A 24,865-nucleotide genomic window follows, 5' to 3' on the forward strand; every position below is an offset into this window, starting at 1 on the left:
AAAGTTCTTTCCGAGCAAAATTCGAATTTGATGTCGTCGGTTACCTATGTGTGGTTGCTAATTGGCAATTGCGCATTTTAGCGTCGAAGTGATTCGATTCTGCCACAGTTTGTGGATTAATTGGGACGAGAAGATGTATTACGCGCCGAAAGACACCCCGGCGCGTGCTCGAACGACCACCTTAAACGAGGAACTGGGTCAAATCGAGTACATCTTTTCGGACAAAACGGGCACTTTGACGCAAAACATCATGACGTTCAATAAGTGTACCATCAACGGTAAATACTACGGCGACGTCTTGGACGAAGTGACTGGTGAACCCCTGGAAATCACGGAAGACATGAGAAGCGTGGATTTTAGTTTCAATCCCGTTTACGAGCAAAAGTTTAAATTCTACGATCAGACCTTGCTAGACGATGTCAAGAAAGGCGAACCTGAAGTACATCGATTCTTTAAACTACTCTCACTCTGTCATACCGTCATGTCCGAAGAAAAAGATGGCCGACTAGAATATCAAGCACAATCTCCGGATGAGGAAGCCTTAACATCAGCAGCCAGAAATTTTGGTTTTGTTTTTAGGGTAAGTACTTAAGAAAGCGTTAAGATTTGCGGCGCGCCTTGCTCTTCGGAACTGCGCTTATTTGGTGTTTATTTCGGCACTCGCGGTAAACTATGTTAAACAATTTCATAGTATCGAACACCTTCTACCGTGACGATCGAAGTCATGGGACAAAAAGAAGACTACGAACTCTTAGCTATTTTAGATTTTAATAACGTTCGAAAGCGAATGTCAGTAATTCTTAGACGTGACGGAAAAATTAAACTTTATTGCAAAGGCGCTGATTCCGTCATTTTTGAACGAATACACCCCGATTGCGCCCAGACCAAAATAACCATGGTTGATCATCTTAATGTAAGCCCCTGAATGCCATGTCACTCTTATTGCATAACTGACCTATTCGGAAATTTCTTAGAAATTCGCCGGCGAAGGTTTAAGAACGCTTTGTTTAGCCGAGAAAGACATCGAACCGGATGTCTTTGAAAAGTGGAAGGTTAAATTACACGAAGCCGCGTACGTTGATTACTTTTTTCGTGTTATTACGCTGGCAATTTTAATTAATTCGTTGGTGACGCAAATGTAGGACGTCTTTAGACAATCGCGAAGAGAGAGTAAATGAAATTTACGAAGAAATCGAGAAAGAATTATACCTAATCGGTGCATCAGCCATCGAAGATAAACTTCAAGATGGTGTACCGCAGGCCATCGCGAATTTGGCAATTGCGGGTATCAAATTATGGGTTTTAACGGGAGACAAACAAGGTAAGGAAATATATTTACCTGTCCTCTCGAGACTCGATTAAGGCTAAGGCGGCTTCGTTTCTGGCTCAGAAACGGCTATCAACATCGGTTACTCTTGTCAACTATTAACCGACGACATGGTTGATATGTTTATCGTGGACGGTTACGAAGAGGAAGAAGTCCTCAAACAGCTGTCCACTTTTCGCGAAAACATTTCTAGCGTTTTGGCATCGTCGAAAGGAGCACCCGATTGCTCCGTTATAACATTTACGGACGATTACGAGTCGCCCAATACGGACAATGTGGCCGTAGCTGATGGTCAAACCTTTGGCGGGTTCTCCCTAGTGGTGAACGGACATTCCTTAGTACACGCTTTAACCCCCGAAATGGAAGAACTCTTTTTAGACGTGGCGTCCAATTGTAAAGCCGTCATTTGTTGTCGCGTTACGCCTCTACAAAAAGCCTTGGTTGTTGAATTAGTTAAGAAACACAAGAAAGCCGTTACGTTAGCAATTGGGGATGGTGCTAATGATGTCAGTATGATTAAAGGTAAGTGCGTCATCTCCTTCAGCGTTAATTAATGCTTGAAATTCCGTAAGTAATTTTAATTTCATTTCTTTTGTTAAAATTTAAAGCCGCGCATATCGGAGTAGGTATTAGCGGTCAAGAAGGTATGCAAGCCGTATTGGCCAGCGATTTTTCGTTGGCCCAATTTAGGTTTCTAGAAAGGTTACTACTCGTGCACGGACGTTGGTCTTACTTGCGAATGTCCAAGTTTTTACGGTATTTTTTCTACAAGAATTTCGCCTTCACACTTTGCCATTTCTGGTTCGCCTTCTTCTGCGGCTTTTCAGCGCAGGTAATTAATTTAATTACCTTAGAAAAGCCCCTCCCCCCAAAAAACATGTCTAAGCATAATCTCTTCTGTACTTTCTTGTTATAGACACTTTATGACCCTGCCTTCATATCTTTCTACAACGTTTTCTATACATCTCTACCCGTTTTAGCCCTGGGGGTTTTTGATCAGGTAATCGTGGTTTAGTTTTTAATTCACTTTTAATTAAAAATAATCGGGTTGTATTTGGATATTTTTTTCTTCTGGGTTTTGATTAGGACGTGAGTGATAAGAATTCGATAACGTATCCCAAACTGTACATGCCGGGTCACTTAAACTTGTTGTTTAACAAAATTGAGTTCTTGAAGAGTGTCGCCCATGGCATTGTTACTTCCTTCCTTTTATTTTTTATCCCTTACGGAGCCTTCACTAATAGCGTCGACTTAAACGGTATCAACCTCGATGGTCATCAACTATTTGGAACTGTCGTTTCAACCATTTTGGTTCTGGTAGTCACAGCCCAGGTAAAGTAACCAGCCACTTTATATCTCTTGCTAACTTAAATACGCGAGACAATCAAAGAACGCCAAAGACAAATTGATGTAACCACGACTGTCCTTGATCATGGGCCACGTGCCTGTGACGTATTTATTTACCCAATAAGCTTTGCCTCTAGTCCCAAGAAGCCCTTGAAACCCTAGCGTCTTTCCTACTTTTGCAGGACTACAACAAGCCCATTTTTACCCATAACCCGCCGCCAACTTTCCAGTTCCTTTCAGCGCTTGAAACCGCGTTAACATGTCTAATTTAGGCCTATTTTTGGGTTTGGGCAAAAACGGATTTATGGGATAAGAACGTCGGAGTTAGCGAATTCACTCCCCATCCTCGCATACTTTATTGAGAAACTTCGTCTGCTTATATTTTGACTCCACCCACAAATTCTGTATATAGCTACTTCTAGAGATCGAATTTGTGGGTGGAGTCAAAATATAAGCAGACGAAGTTTCTCAATAAAGTATGCGAGGATGGTACTAGAGGCTAAAGCTACGATCCGACGTTCTTATCCCATAAATCCGTTTTTGGTTTGGGTGAATAAAGTCTAAATAAATATTAAAATCTGTCCAATCATAACTTGTTACATTATGACTGGCGCGCGTGCAGATTGCTTTGGACACGGCTTACTGGACATTATTCAATCACATCGTTATATGGGGGAGTGTCGGCTTCTATTTCGCCATGACTCTTTTTATTAACTCGGATTTTATCGGTAACTCGTATATGGGTTCGTTAAGAATGACCCTGAGTTCGGGTCAATTTTGGTTCACGACCTTTTTAACGTTGGTGGTGTTATTGGTCCCGATCGGAGCCATCCGCTTCTACCACGTCGACGTTCATCCGACCTTATCGGATCGTGTCCGCCTGAAACAACGCATCTCTCGTCTCAGGTCGCGACCTTCCGAACCACAATTGCGCACTCATAGCGTGCGACGCAGTAGCAGACGATCCTTGAGATCGGGCTACGCATTCGCCCACCAAGAAGGATTCGGTCGTTTAATTATGAGCGGGAAAATTATGAAGAAAAGCAAGTCGGGTAATTACGGAAATAACTTGCAACCGCCATTATCGGGTTTGATCAATTTCAGCCCGCGCGCTGCTAATCGCGATAACAGAACTAGTCCGTCTACAGTCGAGGTGTGAGTATTAATTAATTAAACTTGATTAAATATAATTAATCTAGTGCTCGAAACATTTGACAATGAAATAAACTTCAGTAAATTTCGGGATTTTTTTTTTTTTAAATCACCGCCCGTGGTAATTAATAAATAAATAATTAAGGAAATTTATAATATTGACCCACCTAAGATAACAAAACAAAATATTCAGTGTCCAAGGGCGTATGCCCCATTCTCTAATATTCCAGGAAAGGAAAATAGCTAAACAGTAAGTTAAAATGATTAAAACACAGTAATGTAAGTCATGATGTTCGTCACATCATAACTTGGAAACCACTTTCTTCAAAATCCTTAAGAGGTATTTGAAGAAATAACCTAATCTAACCATTGTGATACAATACGAAAAAAAACGTAAGATTAATTTCGCACTTAATTTTAATTAGGTTAGCAGGGATTTAAATTAAAGTTCTTACCACTCGTTCTTATTTCAAACATTGGTGAAAACGTTTAAAATGAAATTTCACCAGTTTAGAAACAAGTCCATCTTAGATAGGGCAAAATGTAAACGTGTTAGGTTTTTAAAAGAAATTCTGGTGGGGAAATTAACGCGACTAAAAAATATATTTGTTGTGAATTTTATCATTTTGTTTTTTTTTTAATTTTATTTTGAGTCTAGATTAATTTAGTTTCGACTGTTATTTGCGATCTTAATTAGCTTTAAGAATGTAATTAACATTAAAAGGGGTTGAAATTAATTAATAGGAAAGAAAGAAATATATTTTCAAACGATGCCAAAGATTTGAAACTAAATTAATTTAGACCTAAACGGGATTAATGTTCGTTATTTTTAAAGGTCAGGAAATAAATGCACAATAATTTTTTTGTTCATTTTGCTTAAATAAGTATTAATTTTTAATTAAACCGTACCAATTTTCAAATGAAATAACAATCCGTTAATTAGAAACCTTTAAATATATCCTTATTGCCTTGGAATTAAAACTTGTATGGGATACGAAATTTTTAATTTAGTTAATGGGGATTTAATTTGGTTAATGAGGTATTTAGGAATTAGATGAAAAGGTAGGGGGAAGAAGTTGGAAAAAATATATGTATTTGACTAAAATAAAGACTGTAGTTAATTAAATTAGATTTAATTGGTGATGTTCGAAATTAATGGGGTGATTAAACTAATTAATGAGAGCCTTATAATATACTGCCTGTAAAGTTATTAATTTTTAGTTAGTATTTTAGGGAATTAACGTTAATGGGAGGCATTACTCAGAGTTAATCAATTAATAGTTAGATTCCCATTTTTCCTAATTAACCTTTACTATGCACTATCGTAACCCCAACTACCCAAAATTAATCAAAATAAAAACATGGTGCTTTAATTTTTTATTTTTATTTTTATTTTACAATAAATCAATCATCCTAACGCGATTATTTTTAATTTAATTTTTAATTACACTCGCCGTTAATTTAAAATAACGCGCACTTCCATCCACTAATTATTTTTGGGTGAAAATTAACATACAATTAACAAATTAACATTTCCTAGGTAAAGCAGTTAAATAGGCCTACAAATTAACGACGAAAATACATTTAATATACATACATTAAAAAAAAATGAGGAAAACTGTACCTGACATATCAAAAATAAAACGTAAATAATAGTTAGAATAAATTATTAAATATAAAATTATAAATACATTTTTCAAAAACAAAAACAAAAACACCCCATTAAAATAAAACCCAAATTAATTAGATAATTAATTCGAATAACCGAATATCCCTCAAAAACAAATATATCAAAAATATAAATTAAATACTTGTACTCCTTTAAAGTGAGAGTCTATCCTTCGAAAACAGTTTTTTAATTTTCTGGATATATTAATGTGAAAGGAGTTTTCTGATACCGTCCTTTAAGAACTGAAGTTCTTTTACTCGAGTACTAACTAAAAGTGATTGAAAGTATTTAAAATTGAAAAATATATATCACTGTGGTATCAGTGTGTTATCCTAAAACGAGAAGAAACTATTGTAGGCCTTATTAGTTATTATTACGAATTAAAGGGCCTAACAGATTTAATTTTTATTTTAAACTATTATTTTATTTTTTCGAAGGATTGAAAAGGAAGATTAAGAATAATATAAACTTGAATCTAATTATTAAATATTTCGTAATTAATTTAGATATAAACCATTTTCCAGGTTAGGTCCGTTTTAAAACGAGCGTTTAATTGGTTAGGCTTAGCGGGGGATGTCTATATTTGACCTATTAACCTTCAAAAACTAGGCTTATAATTATAAATCAAGTCCAAGTTTTATTTGCTGCGTGTAGTCGTGGAGACCAACTTTGACCTTGACTCTTCGTTACGTGGTCTAAACAAACGTTTCTAAGCCTAGTTTTCAAATATTGGAGATTCCATTAAAAATTAGGCTTAGGAAATCGTGACGAACTTTGACCTTGACTCTCGCTAAGCCTAGTTTTCAAATATTGGAGATTCCATTAAAAATTAGGCTTAGAAAATCGTGACGAACTTTGACCTTGACACTCGCTAAGCCTACATTTCAGGTATACAATTAAACACTTATATTAAAACAAATCAAATCAAATTTGGAAAATTTAAACAAAGTCCAGATTATGAATTTCAACTCTTATCTGGTGCCTGGTAGGACCATGTGAGGGTGTTTTTAAGACATTAATATGAAGAAAATAACCAATTCTATGCATTAAATGAGGAAATACCATAGATTTTATTTGTAAATATCTGTTAAACTTGAATCCGCAGGTGTAGGGATACCCTTTTAAAACGAAATTACAAAAATGTTTTTACTTAGGCATGGTTTAGAGGTTAAGCTTTCTTTCATTAAAAAAATAAGGTACAAATGTCTAGAGTTCTCGTGTAGGTGTCATTTCAGCTGGTTTAGATCGAGTAACATTTTTTAAGTTATAAAAATAGCTGAAATTCTTTGAAAAAAAAAAAGCTTCCGTGGTTGAAATGAATTAAATATAAAATAACCAAAAAAAAGTCGCGCGCCTGTCTTGTAACATAAAATTATTTTTTTCAGATAATTGTATATTGACTAAAAATGTTTTTAACCAAATTTCCCAGTTAAGGGGCGTAAACAAATTCTAGTTTTTTGGGAGAATGTAAATAAGTACGAGGTATTGATATTTAAACTATATTTCATAAATTTTATTTAAAAATAAGAATTAAGAAATATAGTTTAAAATGAAAGGATTAAGGTAAAGGTAAGGCGAATGTTTTGGTGGGTATTTTTTAGGTTATATGGGTACACAAGTTCAAGGCCTAATATAAATAACATTAGTAGTAAAATAAATAAAACGAAAAATAAATCGTATTTTGCCAGTATTTCTATATATTTTCCCAGCTGGGAATGATTTTTAAGTGTCCATAAAAATCATCTGTGATTTCTTTAAAGAAAACAACAACAAATTAACATAAAATCGTTAAAAATTAAAATAATTAAAATTTTGTCAAAAAAGAAAAAAATGTAAAAGTAGAAATTGATAGAGACAACAATACTAATTAAAGTAAATTAATGGTAAAAATTAATAATTAATACGAAAAAGGTCATAGAATATTTAAAATTAATCAATAATTAATTGCGATTTTATGGCGCATTAACTTGGGTAAAGTATTTTACAAAATACATACGAGTCTTTTTAGAAATCGTTATTACAAAAGAAAAGAAATAAATTAAATTTAAATAAAGTTATAATAAATAAATAAATAGAAATAAATGAATGGGGGTCTTATTGTAGACAGATAAAATGGTACTAATAAATTGTCATTTTTTATAAATAATATTTTTTTATATATATATATATTCTTCTTTTGTAAATTTAGTTTTATTTACAAGCAAACAAAAGTGAAAACCAGTTTGCCAAGAAGGTACGTGAAATAAAGGTACAGGTAAGTAATTCTTTTTTTTATATATATAATGTTCTAAGTTACAAATTTAAATTTAAGTCTAGAGTACTCGTTATTTTCAAGGTTCATTATAACAATTGTAAGTTTTTCAGCAGTTTATGTTTTATTTTAAAGAATAGATGCAAATATGTTTCCAAATTAACCTGAAATTCGCGATGCAGCGTGGGAAGTAAGTTGCCATTTTAATCTTATATACTATCCCTGTAAAGTATGTATCATTTAATTAAGTCTTAATTGTCCATTCCACAATTGCTTCAAGGACTTAAGCGTGGACCGCGATCGACATAAATATTGCGTAACTTTACGACACGAGGAAAGATTTTTGTAAAATATGGTATCGGGTGTACACCCGTTTCGAACCCTATCTTACATTCAATCTAGACTCGGTGGTCTATCCAATCTATGTCTGTCCTGTTTGGGGTTTTTTTTCCTCGTATTTAGTGGTGTTCCCTTTTTTCTCTCCGCAGAATTACGTCAAATCGGGTTGTAACTGGTTTTACTCGTAACCCTTTCGGTTCGTCGGTGAAATTCCAAATCGTTTCCTTTAGAGAAGGATTTAGAATACATCGTTAACGTGTAGGTAGGGAGGGTCTGGATTCATTTAGTTATTGCCCGCGATTGCGCAATACTGAGACTGGACACTATCCCTGAAGAACAGTAATGGGATAAGTCAACTTTAAGGAAATCGTTTAACGTTTGAATACGTTTAGAGGATATTCATCCGGGAAAGTTTAAACAGTGTTGCGAAAGGCGGGGTTAATGTTTGGGGTACTGGGATTGTTCTTAGCGTAAGGAATGTGGCGATTAATAAGTAGGCGTTAATAACATTGGTTCTATTTCGCTAAACGCAATTTTTTATTTCGGACGAGACATTTGGTTGGCGCGAGAAATGCTTTTATTTTGGCGCGAAATATTCCACGTGCAGTATTTTCCTTTTTTTTTCTGAATGATTTTTGGGTAGTGTCATTGAATGTTATCTTTACATGGACCCGTCTATAATCAAAGGTAGAGAGTGCCGATATTTGAGTATTAGACGCTGTTCAAATTGAAACAATGGAATTTATGATAATATACTCCAAAGAAATTGGATTTGATCTTTCACCCTTTGCTATCGCGGAATCAAGGAATGCATTGCAAAATTATGTTTTTTTCATCGATTATCTTTACCAGGAACTTTTTGAGTTTAATTAATATCGGGAAAGCACCTTATGTTTGTCATACCTGTCACTCCTACATGATAATTCCCATATTAATTACTAAATAATCAACACAATGAAGCCCAAAATTCTACGAAATAAAAAAAAAGAATATAGAACTCTCCTTATCACCAATTTCTTCATACGTCAAGATCAGTTATCTCTTCTAATTTCTAACCGTATAGTATTGCTTGGAATCTAACCCTTTCTTATCTAAAAACCTACGTCCATTGATCTTATATGACCTTGACATTTAACACGAGGTATTGCACCCATGTATTTCCCAGTACAATACATTTATTGTTTATAATTTTTAAAAATTACAATTTGAACAAAATTTATTATCTTTAAAACAATTTGTTCTAATGAAAAGCTTCAATTAAATTATCCATAGACAGGGTGACTTTTGACCTGTGTTATCTCAGTCCATAGAAGAAATTAGTGTCACAATCAAAATCTCCCGGACTACAAAATGACTACTGTTAAGTTTTCCTCACATTTTTAAAGACCCTGACTATATCAAAACTCACAGCTTGACATTAGAAAAAAAGCACCCAAAACGTGTCATTATGACTGTAATCTTTATTGACATCGTATATTTATAAGAAATATATATACTTAAAGACTTAACAACCTTCTAAATACCACTAGCTATGTTTTAAATTAAAATATGATACCCTTGAAAATATTAATTTCAAAGCTAGACAATATAGGCTAAGGTTGTTTTCTCATCTTTTATTAATACTTTTTCATAGAAATCATGTAATTATAATTTAATCGAATATTGTTAATTTGGTTCCGCGTTCAGCGCGGTAACTTTCAAGTAATTCCACCTAATAATTAAGGAGAGAGATGGTAGAGATTCATTCTTCAACAAAATCGGGATGGTTTTGATGACGTTTCAGGCATTTTTTAGTTTCCGTAATATTTTGTAACGTCATTGTCAAGTTAGTGTTCCCCCGCCTTCCTATCAGCCAATGGAAAATGCTTCGTTCCTAGGCCGGGTATTTTCTGGATATTATAAAAGTCCTGGATTTCCCCTCTCCTCTTATCAATTCAATTCGGTTCTTGAACGAGAAACGTTGTGTACTTTTTTAAGAGTTATAGTTAATTTTAGCTTTTAATTATTAATTTATTTAATTAATATATATATTTAAGTGCAATATGGCTGTGGAAGGCACTGCGTTAGAATGGGGCGATATAGCTGTGATTGTTGGGTATTTTGTAAGCGTACTTGGAGTAGGATTATATGTAAGTGCAATTAAATTTTTATTATTTTTTTAAATTTTTTTCTGTAAGCCAATTTGAATATTAGGGGTTTTATTATTTTATGCAAGGGTGGAGATGTCATTCTATATTTTACAAGTTCATGTAATCTTATTTTTACCATGGTAATTTACCCGGTAACTTATTTTTGAATCGGTAATTTACCCGGTAACTTATTTTTGAATCGGTAATTTACGCGGTAACTTATTTTTGAATCGGTAATTTACCCGGTAACTTATTTTTGAATCGGTAATTTACCCGGTAACTTACTTTTGCATCGGTAATTTACCCGGTAACTTATTTTTGAATCGGTAATTTACCCGGTAACTTATTTTTGAATCGGTAATTTACCCGGTAACTTATTTTTGAATCGGTAATTTACCCGGTAACTTACTTTTGCATCGGTAATTTACTTCATAAATTAACTTTTTTACTAATGAAGTTAATTTCTCATCATTATACTAGCGAGTTTTGTCAAAAATTTTAAATAATTGGGCCTTTAGGCAACTTTTATTTTCTTGAAAAAGAAAAAACTATAAAAATAGTTTCAAGTTATTTTTTTTTTTTTTTCAAATCGTTTAAGTCAAAATTTTTATGAAATTTGAATTTTTCGCAAATTTATTTAAAATTTAAAATTTACAACATAAAATATCTTCTTGAATTTTAATTTCATGTGCAATCTAATTTTGAATTTTAATTTAAATACTTTAACGCCCTTTCTACCTTGAAAATCTTAAACTTGAACTAATATCGGCATACCCTATATTTAAATAAATTAATTAAAATGTCTATAGTTTAATGGACGAACGTGTAAAAAATCGTTTAAAACCACTTTTATTTATTATTTAAACATACCAACCCAAAAAGATTAAAGTTGTTTTAATTTTTTTTATTATTATTAATGTTAGGTTTAGAAGAAAAAAATTAAAATTAAAAATAAACCGGTCTTTCCAGACTGATTGACACCTTTACTAGTAAAGTCTGGTAGTTGGCATAGTTGCTGGTACTCAAAGGGGTTCTAAACGAAAAAAATATTTAATATAGATTTATTTTTATAAAGAATTATAAAAGTATAGAGGATTTAAAAATAGATTTGAAACTAAATTAAATTAAGTTTAGCCCTGAATGACCTCTCGAGGAGGTTGCAATATGACCCTATTTTAAGATAATGTATTCCACATACCTGTTATGATTTTTAATTTCGACATAGCCATTGTTTAGTGAGAAACAGTCTTATCTAATAGACAAACAAAGCGTGATTACGGGATGCCACTAGTGCTAATTCACCCGAAAAGATGCTTTAATTCTAGGTATAGTTCATCTTCGAGGAGACATTCACTCTACACACTGTACCAAAGATATTACGCGTTACATACGGATAATCAGTACACAGAGAATCAGAGAGTGATTAGCCCCTCATACGAGATGAATCGTGTTCCTAATTGATAAGGAATTATTACGCGAGGTGTCGAAAACTTGCCTGGTATTTTTACATACCTATCTATGGGAAATTAACCAGACATTACAATAAAAACAAATTTGAATTCTTCGACTTCATCCTTATATATTGTGATAATTGTTGCTGAAAAATATATTACAACACTAATACACTTCTATAGTATGATCGTAGGCTATGTTATCATTGAAAAAGGATGTCATTCAATTAGGTTGCACAAAAAATGTCATCGATTTCAAAATAATTTTTAGCATGAATATTTCTTAACAATGTGATAAAGATAATGTTATTTGTAATCGATTTTAGACAACTGTTTTTCAGGAAATGATAAGCGGTTTTCCTGTTGTTTTTACGCGTTCGTATTTTTTGGTAACTTGGAAACGGTGTGGGAGTACATGCTTGCATATTTGAACCCGTATCAATTTTGGGTACTTGGAATTATAAAATGACCTATGCCTCCTACAGAAACAGAGAAAAGTTGCTTAGATTTCACATGAATACACTTGACAATATAATAGATAAATGCATTTCATCACGTTATACATCAGATCTAAGACGTTTTCACCTACGCATTCCTAGAATAATTATTTCGAAATTTTACCAAAGGGGTAAATTTTTTTTTCTATAAACTATTTCAACTTACTCGAAGTAAATTCCCTTTTCTAAATTATTCCATTATAATTATATTAAACATTGGAGTCACCAATTCCTTGCACAAATCATTGCATGCATTGCGAAATTGCAATTACATTCGTTTGAAACTACCTGATGCCCCCAGAAAAAATAAACTGGATTTTTCCGGAATTTTTAATAATAGCAGAGGTGGATTAGGGGATATACCTTGATTGTTTAATTTTTTGTTTGGGATGATCTTGAAAGCTGCACGTGAACACACATAGGTTGATATTGTAATTCTAGAGGTTTTATTTCAAACAAGAAAGTCTTGGTGCATTTTTTTTTTCTTTTTCATATTATCTTTTTGCGTGCGCCAAGATTCAAGGTAACTTTGCAGCGTGATTGAAGGCTGTGAAACTTATTCAATATCGCGAATACTAGTCCAAAGATACACTGACAAATTTTGAGTTAAAAAAATTAATTTTCATAATCATTCCGTAGTAACCTTCGAAACTGATTATTTAAACATTTCTGAGTATATATTATGGGGCGTTAAGAAAACCTTCTAAAGCATTAGCATAGATCGCCTATATCCTTGTCAATTAAATGTTGATTAATTTATAGTTAATGTCCTAAGCGTTATTTTAATTATAATAATTAAAATTTACCAAACGTTCGACCTTTCATTTATAAAATTTTGAATATATTTTTTTTTTGTTTGCAGTCAACTTTCAAAAGCAAACGTGATTCCGTTAGCGGATATTTCTTGGCCAGTAGGAGTATGCATTGGATAACGGTAATTATTTAAATATATTACAGATTATCAGCCTTAAAAGTATCATACTTTCCAGAATAATCATTATTTTCACACTTATCTTTTTTTTATTTTAAAATTCGGGGTAAATTGATAGAAGTTTTTTTAAGTTTAAATTATTTTACCTTCGAGTAGTTTTTAACACTTAAAATAGTACAGGGAAAGTGAAAAAACGTGATATATTAAATTTAGATTCATTAATGGTTGATTTAATTAATTTTAATTGAATGGTTTTCTGGAAGAAAAATTGTATTTTAAAATAATTATTGAACGGTAGATGTTAAAGAAAGGCCAGATTTTATATATTTTAAGCTTATTGCAACATGTACATTAAATCCATTAAGCACACGAATTTAAGTTAATTAACATTGAAGGCCATTTTTAACCACTAAATTAAATTTAATATTTATTTCTGAAGAAAGAAAAAATAAATGCAATATTTAATTTTTTTCATACGGAATACATGAATGGTTAATTCCATTTGCCTAATCGTATTGTCTTTATCTACGTCATAGGTGGGCGCGTCTTTATTCGCCAGTAACATCGGAAGTGGACATTTTGTGGGTCTGGCAGGATCCGGAGCCGTTTCCGGTATCGGAATAGCTGGATTTGAATTAAACGTAAGATAAATTATAAAAATAATATTTTTTCTACTCAAAAGTTCCCTGTTTGGGTACAAACCCACTTCTACTAAAACAAAAATACGATCATAAAACAGATTATTTCATTCTTATCTCACCAAACCCTAAAAGACTGTAAGAGGTTAAATATGACCTCGTAAATTATTTCCAAGTATCCAACTACATTCAAATCCGCTTAACCCTACATATTTTAACGTTAATTAACTTTGGCGACAAGGTATTCGTGCTTTGGAATCACCCTACTTATCTAAAATTAATCCTTAAGTTAAATTTTTGCCGATTTGCAAACTTTAAAGGTATTTTTTTCTTTTTTCTTTCGCCTTAAAAACGTGGATATACATATCTTTTAAACATCGTTATTTGCAAAAATAAAATCTATACACATCTATCATTTTTAATAAAACAGTACAATAGAATATTACACAATAAGAATAAATACTTTTCATTAAACAAAGAAATTTTGACATTGAAAATCCCGCTGCCAATATCTCGTCTATTTCAATTGAGTTCCTAAGCTACGCGACAATATAGCCTTAGATGTACATCAATATTTAATTTCCATAAATGAAATCTTTCAATTTTAAATAGGTCTAATTATTATACTGGTTTTATTTCAGGCTATGTTTGTTCTGCTGATCTTGGGATGGCTCTTCGTTCCAGTGTATATGGCTGCAGGTGTAAGTGTCTTGTATCTCAATTAGGATGTCGCAAACCGCACTGATTTACGAGCTTTACTGTAAAATTATACAAATAATCGTCAGGTAGTTGTTGAGGAAAAATTATCTCTAGTATATCTCGCGTATCATAAAGGAATTTTTTGGTTTATGACATCCTCGGGATTCTTTTAAGCATAATTTTATTGTTAATTAATTTTAATTAATGATTTTGTAGGTGTACACAATGCCTGAGTATTTAAGAAAACGATTCGGTGGACAGAGAATCAGAATCTACTTGTCCGTGCTCGCTCTGCTCCTATATGTATTCACAAAAATTTCTGTAAGGTTAATTTTAACTTCAAGGACTATATATCTTAAAGGGGACAGGAATTAAATGTTTTTATTTTAGGCTGACTTGTTCTCAGGAGCTATCTTTATCAAGGCCGCTTTACAGTGGGATTTGTACGCGTCCATTGGTGCGCTTCTTCTAGTCGCCGCGTTATTTACCGTAGCAGGTGTGTTACCGAGTTTTCCAAGGACGATATTGGATGGATAATTTTCTAATTACTTTACACGAATTATAGGTGGTTTGACAGCCGTCATGATTACTGATCTCTTTCAAACTGTACTTATGTTGGGTGGTGCTCTTGCCTTAACAGTTCTAAGTAAGATATATTAATAACGTAGCGAGGACCGCGTAATTAACTACTTTTCCCTGTACCTGTAGGTCTTATCAAAGTGGGTGGCTACGAGAAACTACTTCACGATTTCTACTATGTTCAACCCCAACCAGAATTTATTGGTTACGGTATTGACAACCAGTCTTGTAGTCAAGTAGCTGACAACTATCAACATATCCTTCGTCCCGCCTCTGACCCCGAATTACCATGGACTGGTATGATCTTTGGACTTAGTATCTCGGCTATTTGGTACTGGTGTTCCGATCAAGTCATCGTACAACGTTCCCTGTCCGCCAAAAGTTTGACGCACGCCAAAGCAGGGTGCATCATGGCTGGATACTTGAAGTTGACCCCTCTCTTTTTGCTTGTCATTCCCGGAATGGCTAGCCGTGTTTTATTTCCAGGTATAAGTACTTAAGAATGTTATTCTTAGTGGCCTTTGCTTTACGATGGAATCATTGCTTACAGACAAAATCGCCTGTTCCGACGAGGACAAATGCGAAGAAATTTGTGGTAGCCGAAGTGGATGCAGTAATATTGCTTATCCAACATTAGTTTTAGAATTAATGCCTCAAGGCGCCCGTGGTTTGATGTTGTCCGTTATGATGGCCGCCCTCATGAGTTCCCTTACCTCCATCTTCAATAGTAGCTCCACTCTCTTTACCATGGATATCTGGAGGAGGATCAGGCGACAAGCTTCCGAAATGGAACTTCTCATTGTTGGAAAGTAAGTCTATAGTCCCCAAGAACTCCATTAAAGACACCAATTAACGTTTCTTATTATATCTTAAAGGGTTTTCACATTGGTCCTGGTAGCCATAAGTATCGCGTGGATCCCCATCATTCAATTGGCCCAAGGAAGTCAACTTTTCCATTACATTCAGAGTGTGACCAGTTTCTTGGCCCCACCAGTTTGTGCCGTTTATCTCCTCGCCATCTTATGGGAGAGAATCAACGAAAGTGTAAGTATTGTTAAGTGGTTTAATTTGACCAAGGCTTGTTTTAAACCAATAACTAATAAATTCAATAGGGTGCTTTCTGGGGTTTAATGAGTGGACTAGTCATTGGACTTATTCGTTTCGGACTCGAGTTTGGTTTCCCAGCCCCTACTTGCGCCTCCAAGGAACTTGACGGTAGACCCGGTGTCCTAATTAATGTTCACTATTTACATTTTGGTATCCTGCTCTTCGTAATCTCTGGAATCGTTACCATCGTTGTTAGTTTGCTAACAGAACCCGCCAAGCCAGAATACGTAAGCCTAATTTAACCTTCGCGTACACCACCAGCCAGGTTTTAAGCCTTAATTGTCTACCCATAGTTGTATCGTTTGACCTACTGGACAAGACACAACCCCGAGCCCCGTATTGATATTCGTAAGGCTAGGAATGACCCCAACGCTAATACCATCGCCAATGGTGGAACGGTCAATTCTGCCTTCGATGACGCCGTCATTGTAGATCAACCAATGGAAAAGAACGACATGGAGATGAAAAACATGGATTCCAATCCCGAAGTTATTAAAGCGCCAAAGTTGACAGATGATGAAGGTACGTTAACCTCTCCCTTAACCCTAAAATTAGGCTTAACAGTTTTATTTACGTTACGTGTTTGTCTACTCCAAAAACGCTACAGATTTGCCAATATGGAAGCGAGCTATATTTTGCATCTGTGGTCTAACTAAAGACTTACGGGACAACCAGGAACAGGAAGCGCCCAAATTAACCCCGCAAGAAGAAGCCCAACAAGCTGTAGAGTTTCTAAAAGAAAACCCTTTCTGGGCTAGTGTCACAAATTTCAACGCCGTTCTTCTACTAGTCGTGGGCGCTTTCGTCTGGGGTTATTTCGCTTAAAATGAACCCTAAGTGCTTTTTTAAATCGCATTATGGACGATTTACGCGCCACAAGTTCCCGTGAAACTCCTGAAAGACCGTCGTAATTTAATAGGTAATTGTTGTAAATAGTCAAATGTTGTAAATTAATTTGTATAGATTATTATCGGACGGTCAAACGCGTGTTTTGGCGAACTTTCATTCCTACTCAGTCTGCCATGTCATTTAGTTTTAATTTCGTCCATTTTAAACAATTCTCTCTTCCCAAATGACGTCGTAAACAAGATCATTTTAAAATAATTCACCAAAGAAATTTTAATAGTTCTTATAGATTTTTAATAAAACGTTTAGTTTAATTTATTTGTGATGTATTGTAAAGGTTTAAAAAATAGGCCAAAAACATATATGCCGGATGGCTCTTTGAAGTTCAAAAATGGCGCCATCCATTGGCCCCGCCTCTTCCAACAGTTGTCAGTTGCCTTCTGTTTTTTGGTGGGAAAACTTGTATGCCTGTGGAGTCCGTGTCACGAAAGTTTTGGATTTAATAATTGGTTATTTAAATAGTTGAAGTGCTCAGTTTATTTCAAACTAATATATGGATATTAATCAAAAGGTATGAATGATTTTGAATTGATTACTTACTCATTTAGAACGGAAAGAGTATAGAATATTCGATTTGATATCCTAAGCCTTGGTCTAGATCTATTTTTGAACTTTCAAGGTCTTCTCGGTAGGCCTAGGCTTAAAGTGATAGGTAAAAAATTAATATAACATTCAAATACCGGGAAAAACAGTTATATTTATTCAAATTTAAGAAACAAAGTATAAATTCATTAGAAACAAAACAGTTAAAAAATAAAAATTGGGCCTAAACATAAATAAGCTACATTTTTTCATAAGAATAAATGTGATTGCAACTATTGCATTTCTTTTGGTAAACATCTTCATCTTCAACATAAGTTTCTGGTCCATAATTGTGAACATGGCTCTTCTGCTCCTTTCTGAATAGACTACTCCTTACTTCCATCCTCAAAGCTAAATAAAAAACACAATTAACATAAAGTTAATAATAAATGGTTGGAAATTCCAAAAACACCAACTTTTAATCTTCTTTTCATAAGCCTTCTCCTTCCTCTTCTCTCTATCAACTTCTCTTTTCTCATGGGCTTCTTCTAAGGCCTCTTCACTGCCCCAAACTTCAAGGGCACGATCTTCGACCTTTAATTGACCTTACATTAATGTTTTTCCAATCAAATCCAAGTGAACTTAATCAATACCTGACATCTTAGATACAATTTCATATCTCCCCTTGAAGTATGAGGGTTCTTTTTCACCATATATTTTAAGGGAGGCTCTCTTTTATCTAAATCACAGTCTTTTAACAAATACTCTTTTAAGGCTTGAGTTTTGGGTATTAGAGAATGTTTTTCATCTTTATCCCGACACCCATCACAAGCTGGGAAACCATAATGGGTGTATAGAAATGATTCCTCAAATGGATTTGAACATTCATTGCAGTTTGGTTTTTCTGTTGGGTCTAAGATTACTGAAGGGGTTACTGTGTTTTTGGACAAGTTATCGGGTAAATTTTGAGCAGGATTATCCTCAGGAATAAATCCTCCACCGGTATTAGTGATTTTAGCTGCTGGTGCGTGTGAAACTGAGCTGTAACAAAGAATTCCAGATTAATTAATTAATGTTATGGCAGGATTTAAAAAATTGCTTTTAATTTACTTGACAGGATAGGGATTATTTATAAGTCTCGCTTTTTTAAGTAACAAAGCCCGTTGCTTATTTCTTTCTATTCTTGCTCTTTGGGTTTCAGTCAGTTCAACTTTCTTTACACTTTCTTCCTCCGACATTTTAACCAAATCTGACTTGAATTTTTTTCCACTAAAACCCTTTCTTTGTTAACCGAACCGCGAAATATAGTAATTAATATTCAATGTAGATGTATTCCTAATTTAATTTGAAGTTTAGAGCGTGAAATATTTTTTGACACTTCTTAAAAAACATGCGAAAGTTAAGCCTAATGGAAAATTTTCGTTTGATAGATGTCGCCTTTGGTTTTGAACTGAACCGAGAGGTAGCGTCCTCTCCGGGAGACTCTAAAACTTTCCCGCCAAGTTTAATCTTCTAAAAACAAGGAAAATCGATAGAAAAACCAAAGGATAATTGGGAGAAACTTTGATAAACAAGATAAAAGAACATCAGAAGTTCAGGTAGGCGTAATTTCTTTATGGAATGATTGCATTAGATCTAAGTTTAAGCCTTGGTTCAAATACTCAATAATAGAAGATTTCCATCGTTATTCAATAAGAATCAAAGTTAATCAATACCAATCTTCTTTGTTCGATTATCCGTTGTTATTTGCCCCTCTCTGCCCCTCGAAAAATCTTTTATTCATTACAAACTATTCTTAGAAATCGTTCGTTGACCAAATTCCCGAAGCGTAGGAGCTTTATTTACGCGTATCCTAAGATTGCACCTGCGCGGGTGGATTGGGATTAAGGTTACGGGGAGGAAGGGGGTGACGTGCTCAAGGTATTTTAACTTCCTAAAGTGCATGAAGAGAGCAGAGGCTTGAGAGACGGAAAATGGCTATCTCCTGGGATATCGCTATCCACGCTTTCATGCGCGCTTTGAAAATCGCTAGAGGGGTCTGTATTGGGCTCCTGGGGTCCCTTCACGTTTTTTAGCCACGAAAAACCGCTACACGTCCAAACCATTACTGTCTATTTTACCTTTTTCCTGGCCTAAGGCTACAGTATATTTTTACTATTGCCCTTCTGATGGAAGCTAGTGTAAAAACATAGTAAGTTGCTCATAATATTCATCCAAAGGACCAAGATCGTGATACTGGATGTCCCCATTGGTTCTTTACTTTTAAGTATCTCGTACGTTTACGACGACTTTGCTCTAATGTGCAATAGGTATCAGTCTCGAATATATTTGTTTTTGGTCCGAGTTCCTTCCGTTTGAGGAGATATTTTGGTTAGGGTTAAGGTTTTTTTGGCAACTCTACTGACAATATAATAAATCGCGTTTGCTTATGCAAAGAAAAGCTCACGGATTTTTTTTCTATACGGGAAAAGAAACAAATTGAAGGAAAGCCACCAAACAAAGTCGTTTCGTTTCTTTCTTCGCGCTTTTTCATCTTGAGCCTCCATATCCCTGGATTCCTCGTATCCTTAGCTTTCCTTGAAGGGTTAAGTTTGCCTTGAAAAATTCACATTGAAAAACCCGCTTTTAAATTTAAAATATATGTCAAAACTAAGCCTCTCAAAGACTACATAGACCTAAAACGAAAATCTTTACTCAATCCTTCAAAAAATACCGGGGAGAAAAAACCAGGACCATGCGTGTGAGTTTATGACAAAAGGGAATTCAATCAAAAATAAATTTTTAAGGTCTAAAAATAAGACAGGAAGTAGACTTGGTTTCCGGTCCGGGTTGGTTACAAGTGTCTATTCTATTCCTTAATAACTTTCTTAGTTTGTAACTTCACCTCCGAGTGGATATTTTAATAGAGATATTTATCACGAGGTTCAAGCCTACTGTTTTGACAGAATATGCGTCGCTAGACACAACTTTGTCTCTCTGACTTTTCAATTTCAATAATTCAGACCGTGGAATTTTATTTTGCCCTAACTGATTGAACGATTTATAAAAGGAAGCGGGGGGGGGGTGTTAAACGGTGGCACCTGTAATATAAAAATCAGGGAGAAAATAAAATCTGTCTAAAAATAACGTTGAGGGAGTCCGCAACCTCGAGTCCTCTAAGAATTTTCTCTCGACTGATCGATTTAACATTTAAGAAAAGCCGCCGGGATAGGGCGGTATCTCTCCGTTCTTCTTTCAAATTTTTGACAAAAGGGTGGACTGCGCTGGTAGGTCCAATAAACGTTGCATGCCATGCCATACCACGCCACCCGTTGCCACCAAACGAGCGGAACCTCGGGGCTTTAAATATAATAAAAGGACACCGTCATTCAAGCTATGGGGAAAGTCTTATACGTAATGTATGAAAGCAAATTCAGATAGGGGAACTGGCGCGTAGTAGACGCAACCCAATATTAGAAAATAATTTCGCTTCTGAAACGATCTGTCAATCAATCAAGATTTTTCCTTAGAGAAACAATTACTAGGTATGACCGATCATAAGTTGATGGTACTTCTCCAAGTTCCAAGCATGCTTGACTCAATCCTATTTGGAGTGTTGTAACTCTGGTTCTATAATAGGTACAGGGATGTCCTTTGAGTATGTTATAGCCCTATTTCTCCTCTTTCCAAGGATATTAACTACTCGGGGTTACAACAATCAGGGCCCCAGTAATTAATTAAAATATTTGGTTCTCTCTAGCCCAATCCTCTTGGGAGTCGAATAATGTTTGTACAAAAAACTTTTTGATATAACTGATAAATACTTAGAGGTTGATTATTATACTTATGAATGGGTGGACACGAACGTTTCAATCGATGGTCAAGGGCGGGAGGGGGGTTGCATTTTGCTTGAAAGTTAGTAACGGGGGCGCGAGCGCGCGATGATAATAGGTATTGGGGAATATTGCAGAAAAATTATCCCTCAAAACATAGACGCGGGTGCTCAACTAGCTCAATCGAAGCGAAAAGGTGATTGGGAAAAGGGTGCAGGGTGGGTACTATGGATTCGGAACGCAACGTAATGTATAATTCGCGAGATGGGTCGATTTTGGTCCATTTTGTTACTGCCTCATCTGTCTTCTCACCGAGAGAAAAGTTTTCTTCGCGTCTATCATTGACGGCCCATCACAACCACCTTCTCGCCACCAATCCACAACCCCCTTCAAATACATGTAGGCCCATAAGCGTAGACAAAAAGAAAAGGTAACATTCTCGCCTTAGACTCTTATAGTTAGGACCGAAGGAGGATACAAAACTGGAGTAGAAACGAAGCCTTGTTCTTACTTCAGTATATAGTGAAAATTTATCAAAGTTAAGGCCTTTAGTTAGTATGTACTTTTTAAGAGATATTTCTCTGTGAAATTTAAATCACACGAGTTGCCTACCCATATAGTCTTGGGCTGTAGATCCAAACAGTAATCTTAGTTTCCACTCCAATAACTATTCATTCTCCATGCTTTACCAGTGCACCTTTCGTCACTATGTAGGGATGAGACTAAACTTTTCCTTATTTTCCTGAACACTTTTTCTTTCTGGCAAAGTAAGCTTCCTTAAAAAGCAAAAATAAAAAAGCCTTTATCCTAGCGCTCTATCGGAGAAACTTTCAATAGGGCGGGTCTATCCATAAAAGCTCTTCCTCAATCACGACGCTTTAATACACTAAGAAGCCTTACTTCGATATATAAGATAGAGAGAGCCGGACCGGGAATAGGATATCTGCTGAAAAATATCGTTAAAAAGGAAAGGATTTTAAAGTAACCATGGCAACGCGTCTCTCTCTTCTCTCAAAGCGTCGCTCTCTCAACTACTCCATTCTCTTAATTTGCCATGGAGATTCTTTTAATTCCACTATATTGATTGGTATTTCAGTTTATTTCGGGAATTTTAATTAGATAAAGTAAATTGTAGTGATAATGAAATGGAAGTTAAATTATTTTTAACTGCATGGCTAGTGCTGTTAAAAATATTCACAAGATATGGTTTTTAATCATCCTCTCCATAGGATTAATATGGGCTTTTTTACACGACATCTTTTAACTCTGGTCCATTGTGAGATAAAGGAAAGTCAGTCCTTATTTCTCCTCTTTTCCAACGAGACTTAAAAGTTTACAACAATCGAATATTTAAATAAAGCATCAAAAGAAAGGGTTAATTCTCCTTTGGGACGGATTTCCATAACATACATACCAGCTTAATGAAACTTCGAAACTTTTTCTGCTAAGCTTATATACATGTTTTTAATTTTCAATAATTAATTAAAGATAACCACGGTATAAAGGTTGTGGAAGTTATAGCTCGAAACGTTTTTCGAATAACTCCATCCGTATTTTATTACTCAATGGATACATTGAAAAGGATATTTCTCGATGGGTTTACCTTTGATCGCCACGTCCGTCGGTTTGCTTTGGAGCATGTTTTATCAGAAGTAGCATTAATAACATCAAAAGGAGCGAGGAGATATTAAGTGATGTTTGTTGTATTTTTACCCCAAGGGCCAACTTTATCTCTTGGAGAATATCATGCCCTCGTATCGAAGATGTATTAAGGAAAAAAATTAATCGGTTTTTCGTCTACTACTCATCCCGCACGAGAGTGACAGAGTTATCTATCATAAAGCAATCTCTCACGGTGTCTAGGCAAACTCTAATTATAGAATAGACGTATTTACGTCATCACAAATCAATAATGACTGATTATAATCAAGATCTGAATGTATAAATAGAATAGCAAAATTTCTGCTTATAATAAATATAATTGGACATACTCGTTACTGCATTGGGAAGTTTGTATATAGAAGCAAGGGTTGGGTAATATTTTCCTAGAATAAATTAAAACAAAATTCATAATGTATATTCTGATACAGCTATACATTTTAGATACTTTATACTGCCTGCTTAGCAAAACTTGAAAGTTTTAAGTGCATTCTTTACTCTGAAGCTTAAATATCTCTTCAAGCACGTTCAAAGTTATTGCCATACCCTTAGACATAAACCTAACACTTAAAGGTTTCCTCTAAGTAAGAATCGTCTCACTTAAATAAAAAAATAGCCCAAAAATTTCCCGGGCTCAAATTAAAAATAGCCCAAAAATTTTTCGGGCTCAAATAAAAAATAGCCCAAATATTTTTCGGGCTCAAATAATAAATAGCCCAAAAATTGCCCGGGCTCAAATAAAAATAGCCCAAAAATTGCCCGGGCTCAAATAAAAAATGGCCGAAAAATTAAAAAAGGGTCTGTATTTTTATCAATTCGTATTAGATGAATATCACTTAGAGGGAGATGTTTTATTATAATCTTATGATACAGCCCCTAGCTTGAATGATTTCCAAGATAGAAAAGTTTTCTCTTTGGGGAGCGGTATAAAATTTATTTCGGTTTATTATACTTTTGAGGTTATCTTTCCAGCATCTCTCTCCCCCACTTTTCTCTGGCAGTTGGGCTCGCCTTTCTATCTCGCTTTCTCTCCCGCTTACATCAAAGAGTGAAAGATGCGATCCAAGTTATACAGCGACGAGAATGGTCTTGGATAAACTAAGAAAAGATTTCTCTTGAGCTATATTGCTATACACTCTTTTGGAATTCCCCTGACCGGCGCAAGGGCATCGCTTCAATCTCTGATAGGATAGGAGGGCCTACTCTCTCTCTTGGGTCTTTTCTTCGCATCCCATAAATCTATATCCCCTTCGCCAGGCCTTTCTCCTAAATAGCTTCGATAGATATCGGGTCGAATAAGGTCAATTCCTTTTCCAGGATACTTTTTTTACTCCGTTCCGTATTTCTGATTTCAAACCTGCAAACTTTCTCCCATCCCTAACTGCGTTTCTTCTTTGAGGAGCAGATTTCTCGCTTTTCATCTTTAACTGTTTCAATATTATTAATTTTCTTTTTCAAAAATATACCAATATCAGGGAGGAGTATAGAGAAGGAGAGGCATTGTACGCGAGGTATTAAGGCTGACAACCGTAAATCTTCTCTTTCACAAAGGGGGGAGAAACTTGGTTATCTCTTATCACGTGGCACGCGATATCAGAATTCCCGCCAACAAGCGCTACGAAATTCCCTCTTGTGAGAACCTCGATAAGGAAAAGAAGCGTCCGTTGGCTTAATATACAAACAGTAATCCACGTGACCCAGTTTAACCCCCCCCCTCGACCCACTTTCCTCAGAACACTGTGGGAGTCTAGGCTCGCCGTGTAGAATACGACTCCTTTTCGACTCCTTCCTGCCCTGATTGAGCGCGAGAAATAATTTGGCGGGAATTCTGTCAACGTTCTACATAATAC

General features: G+C 34.9%; 3 protein-coding genes and 1 long non-coding RNA gene across 7 annotated transcripts in view; 2 read left to right on the forward strand and 2 right to left on the reverse strand.

Moving 5' to 3' along the window:
- Positions 1-7,643, forward strand: part of ATP8B (ATPase phospholipid transporting 8B) — a 36,381-nt gene extending 28,738 nt beyond the window's left edge. For all 3 annotated transcript variants that reach the window (XM_089868224.1, XM_089868225.1, XM_089868226.1), the window contains exons 11-19: positions 82-580; positions 692-913; positions 975-1,072; positions 1,143-1,321; positions 1,391-1,849; positions 1,936-2,159; positions 2,244-2,327; positions 2,414-2,659; positions 3,297-7,643. In XM_089868224.1, coding sequence (XP_089724350.1) covers positions 82-580; positions 692-913; positions 975-1,072; positions 1,143-1,321; positions 1,391-1,849; positions 1,936-2,159; positions 2,244-2,327; positions 2,414-2,659; positions 3,297-3,833 — 2,548 coding nt within the window. In that variant the 3' untranslated portion in view covers positions 3,834-7,643. The remainder of the gene's footprint in view (positions 1-81; positions 581-691; positions 914-974; positions 1,073-1,142; positions 1,322-1,390; positions 1,850-1,935; positions 2,160-2,243; positions 2,328-2,413; positions 2,660-3,296) is intronic.
- A 351-nt stretch (positions 7,644-7,994) lies between these two features.
- LOC149692463 (sodium/glucose cotransporter 4-like) lies at positions 7,995-17,280 on the forward strand. The gene is made up of 13 exons (XM_089868228.1): positions 7,995-10,214; positions 13,025-13,096; positions 13,630-13,734; positions 14,373-14,432; positions 14,647-14,751; positions 14,821-14,926; positions 14,996-15,076; positions 15,139-15,495; positions 15,560-15,818; positions 15,885-16,053; positions 16,122-16,343; positions 16,410-16,638; positions 16,724-17,280. Exons 1-13 carry the CDS (start codon positions 10,128-10,130, stop codon positions 16,939-16,941), a joined length of 2,070 nt encoding a protein of 689 aa, XP_089724354.1. The 5' UTR covers positions 7,995-10,127; the 3' UTR covers positions 16,942-17,280.
- LOC149692464 (uncharacterized) lies at positions 11,048-11,840 on the reverse strand. Of its 2 annotated transcripts, XR_016382693.1 has the most exons (3): positions 11,727-11,782; positions 11,413-11,667; positions 11,048-11,247 (listed from the first exon to the last, which is right to left on the reverse strand). It is a non-coding gene; the product is annotated as an uncharacterized LOC149692464 (long non-coding RNA). The 2 variants fall into 2 exon arrangements; XR_016382692.1 differs by having other exon boundaries at positions 11,413-11,840.
- A 419-nt stretch (positions 17,281-17,699) lies between the features above and the next one.
- Xpac (DNA repair protein complementing XP-A cells homolog Xpac) lies at positions 17,700-18,964 on the reverse strand. The gene is made up of 4 exons (XM_089868229.1): positions 18,655-18,964; positions 18,198-18,585; positions 18,021-18,138; positions 17,700-17,955 (listed from the first exon to the last, which is right to left on the reverse strand). The coding sequence occupies exons 1-4, from the start codon at positions 18,780-18,782 to the stop codon at positions 17,804-17,806; spliced, it is 786 nt and encodes a 261-aa protein (XP_089724355.1). The 5' UTR covers positions 18,783-18,964; the 3' UTR covers positions 17,700-17,803.
- Between the last annotated feature and the right edge of the window lie 5,901 nt (positions 18,965-24,865).

This window comes from Phalangium opilio, unplaced genomic scaffold (genome assembly GCF_054372755.1).
Source record: "Phalangium opilio isolate 3A_F unplaced genomic scaffold, DU_Popi_V2 ptg000024l_1, whole genome shotgun sequence".
In the NCBI taxonomy this organism is placed as follows: Eukaryota; Metazoa; Arthropoda; class Arachnida; order Opiliones; family Phalangiidae; genus Phalangium; species Phalangium opilio.